Source organism: Oncorhynchus nerka, linkage group LG26 (assembly GCF_034236695.1).
Source record: "Oncorhynchus nerka isolate Pitt River linkage group LG26, Oner_Uvic_2.0, whole genome shotgun sequence".
Taxonomy (NCBI): domain Eukaryota; kingdom Metazoa; phylum Chordata; class Actinopteri; order Salmoniformes; family Salmonidae; genus Oncorhynchus; species Oncorhynchus nerka.
Window position 1 is genome coordinate 6924333 of NC_088421.1, and position 3483 is coordinate 6927815.

Sequence of the window (3483 nt, forward strand, 5' to 3'; positions counted from 1 at the left end):
ACTCACTCTAGCAGTCTCCCTGAACACTTGATGTTGAGATGTGTTTGTTACATGAACTCTGTGAAGCATTTATTTGGGCTGCAATTTCTGAAGCTGGTAACTCTAATGAACTTCTCCTCTGCAGCAGATGTAACTCTGTGTCTTCCTTTCCTGTGGCTGTCCTCATGAGAGCCAGTTTCATCATAGCGCTTGCTGGTTTTTGCAACTGCACTTGAAGAAACATTCAATGTTCTTGAAATTTCCCGCATTGACTGACATTCATGTCTTAAAGTAATGATGGACTGTCACTTCTCTTTGCTTATTTGAGCTGTTCCTGACAGAAATATGGACTTGGTATTTTAGCAAATAGTGCTATCTTTTGTATACCACCCCTACCTTGTCACGACACAACTGATTGGCTAAAACGCATTAAGAAGGAAAGAAATTCCACAAATTAACTTTTAACAAGGCACACCTGTTAATTGAAATGCATTCCAGGTGACTACCTCCTGAAGCTGGTTCAGAGAATGCCAAGAGTGTGCAAAGCTGACATCAAAGCTGAGTGGCTACTTTGAAGAATTTCAAATATAACATATATTTGTATTTGTTTAACAATGTTTTGGTTACTACATGATTCCATATGTGTTATTTCATAGTGTTGATGTCTTCACTATTATTCTGCAATGTGGAAAATAGTAAAGATAAAGAAAAACCCTGAGGTGTGTCCAAACTTTTGACTGGTACTGTGTATATATACTCCGGACTCCGACATATTTCTATGTTTCTTATGTCCATTCATTTTCTTTTAGATTTGTGTGTATTGTTTTGTATTGTCAGATATTACTGCAGTGGTAGAGCTAGAAAAACAAGCATATATCTACAGCCGTTAAAACATCTGCTAAATGTGTGTATGCGATAAATTACAATTGAGTTGATTAAAAAAGATTAGAGCTGTAGAGGACACATTTATTTAATTATAATATATTTCATTATTACAATAACAAACATTTCCTATCAGGTTGCAATAATAAATACAGTCTGCAATGGCCTTCATGAATACAAAAGAAATGCACGGAAACATTGATACATTAGTCTATGTATAGCCTTAGTCAATCACATCATTATTCCGAATAAATAAATGATTTACTCCTCGGAGTTGTGAACATGACTACACAATAAATTAATACGTTAAAAAAACAAATGAGTAAACATGTAAAAAAATAGTTAGAAATATGAATAGATAAATAGATATATAAATAACAAATATGTACACAACACACACATAACGCTCATTGGCTACTTAATGTTGTGTCTAGTCTTTGTAGGTGTGCCAGCACCACTGTCCTTATGTCTTCCCAGCCGCTTGCGCTGTAATCCTGCATAAATGAAATACACTTGTTAAGATTTGAGAATAGACACATGTTGTATCATCACATAAATACATCCAGATTTGGTGAATGTACTCTCTTTGTAAGACAAATGGATCAACCTACCTCGCGTTTCAAGTAATGCTTCAGGAACTTGAAGTGAAGGCTCATCTTTTTGTTCACTCTTTTGACAGATTTTGATAGTCTTGATTTCATAGCCTTTACCTGTTAGGATAAATAACAAATCATTCATTTAATATTATCTTTTGAATAACATGTAACTACTTATATTATAATCAAGAAGGATAGTATAATGTTTTCCTTTTTGCATTAATGTTTTAAGAGGCGAAAATCACAAATGACATACGCATTGGTCCAGCTCCGAGGTCTGGCGATAGAGGTCATTCATAAACTTGTAAACTCCTTTCTGGTCCCAGGCGGTGGACTCATATTTACCACTGCTGTACAATTTCTTTATAGCGTTCAGCGTATGCGAAATGAAGGCCATCTGTTCGTCAGCCTAGAAGAAGAGTGATTTGTATGAGTGTATGCCTTTTGAATTGATGGAAAATAACAACAAATTATAGCAATTTTGTAAATTCGTTATAACCTAATTATATACAGTGCATTCGGAAAGTGTTCAGAACACTTAACTATCTGTACATTTTGTTACGTTACAGCCTTATTTTAAAATTTAATAAATATGATTTCATCATCAATCTACACACAATAACCCATAACGACCAAGCCAAAACATGTTTTTCGACATTTTCGCTAATTTATGAAAATCAAAAACTGTTTTTGCATCTTCATTATGGGATATTGTGTGTACATTGATGATGATTTTTTATTTATTTGCAATCAATTTTAGAAATGGTCTGTAACATAACAAAATGTGGAAAAGGTGAAGGGGTCTGAATACTTCCCGAATTCAGTGTTTAATCCACTCTTAGAAAAAAAAGTTATGGATAGTACGAAACATTTGTTATGCATATTTCTTACCTTGAAATTATTGACTTGTCTGTATTGTTTGTCAGGGAAAGTGATCTGAGGTCCTCGAGAGACTTCATGACCCTGAGATGCCAAAAAATATAAACAAAATATTGCATCGTTATTACTGTACAAAAAGGAGTCAGGTCATTTAAATGAAACATAGCAGCTCATGAAATGTTGAAAAGAAGACAAGAGCTCAATGACCAGGAACAAGTGAATAAACATGACCCTATATCCTACCATTTTCTTAAGCATCGTTATGGTGTTGTTGCTGAACACTTGGAACATGCTCGGAGACCGAGGCAGTGTCTTCATCCATGTGCATCCGATGGTTTTATTCCAGGTGCAAATCGTCATGACCAAGCACATCCAAAAGCTGATTGAACCCATTTTAGCGTAGGTCTACTGTAGTTCTCGGTCTGTCCGCAATCAACGTTGGTGCACTTCCGAAAGATAGACTACTTCGTATAATTCCGACAAAAGTAAGTTGTCCGCGACGATAAAGAGATACAGTTTTCTTCCTGACTGATCAATACCAGTTCTGCCACCCAAGTTCTGCCATGCTCCAACCTGTGTCGATCCTTTATACAACGAGTCTGCAAGGTATTCCAAAAGTGAAAGGTGGAAGTTCCCTTACACTTTCATACCTGAGTGTTTTTGTACGTGTGGAGAAAATGCACCGAACGGACAGGTGCATCGCTCGAATAATTGTTACATCTTGAGCTATTTGCTATTTTATCATGACATTTTGACCTTTCAACCAGGATTATTTTGATGAAAAAAAATAAACATGTGAATCCATCGGACTATGGCCTAAATAAATATCACCATGTAGAACAAATTTAGTTTGGCCTTTCACTTCGAAAACCAAAGTATTTCATGTTTGAAAACGCAACACCTTTTCATTTGCACACAGAAACGTTGGTGTCAACTACGTTGTAACCACCTGCTTAAAGGGTAATTGTGGTTTGTGGACCCCAACTGTCTATGTAAAGATACAGATCAACCTTGTATGGGTTGTATGAATTAGACACTCAACATTACTTTATTTCGTTTTAGAAACAGGTTTGGGTGGTCTGAAATATTTTGATAGACCCCTTTCCATATGTTCCCTGTTTTCAGAAAAAGACACTGGTAGCCTATG

General features: G+C 35.8%; 1 protein-coding gene across 1 annotated transcript; it reads right to left on the reverse strand.

Moving 5' to 3' along the window:
• Positions 1 to 931: 931 nt before the first annotated feature.
• LOC115109856 (interferon a3-like) lies at positions 932 to 2878 on the reverse strand. Its single transcript, XM_065011013.1, has 5 exons — positions 2580 to 2878; positions 2349 to 2420; positions 1714 to 1866; positions 1473 to 1571; positions 932 to 1355 (listed from the first exon to the last, which is right to left on the reverse strand). The coding sequence occupies exons 1-5, from the start codon at positions 2727 to 2729 to the stop codon at positions 1269 to 1271; spliced, it is 561 nt and encodes a 186-aa protein (XP_064867085.1). The 5' UTR covers positions 2730 to 2878; the 3' UTR covers positions 932 to 1268.
• Between the last annotated feature and the right edge of the window lie 605 nt (positions 2879 to 3483).

Bases quoted from the DNA above. Each gene is read 5' to 3' on its own strand.
- LOC115109856 (XM_065011013.1), bottom strand. From the start codon at position 2,729: ATGGGTTCAATCAGCTTTTGGATGTGCTTGGTCATGACGATTTGCACC. The intron at 1,572-1,713 runs GTATGTCATTTG...TTATCCTAACAG, and splicing joins CCTCGGAGCTGGACCAATGC to GTAAAGGCTATGAAATCAAG. The intron at 1,356-1,472 runs GTAGGTTGATCC...TCATTTATGCAG, and splicing joins AGCATTACTTGAAACGCGAG to GATTACAGCGCAAGCGGCTG.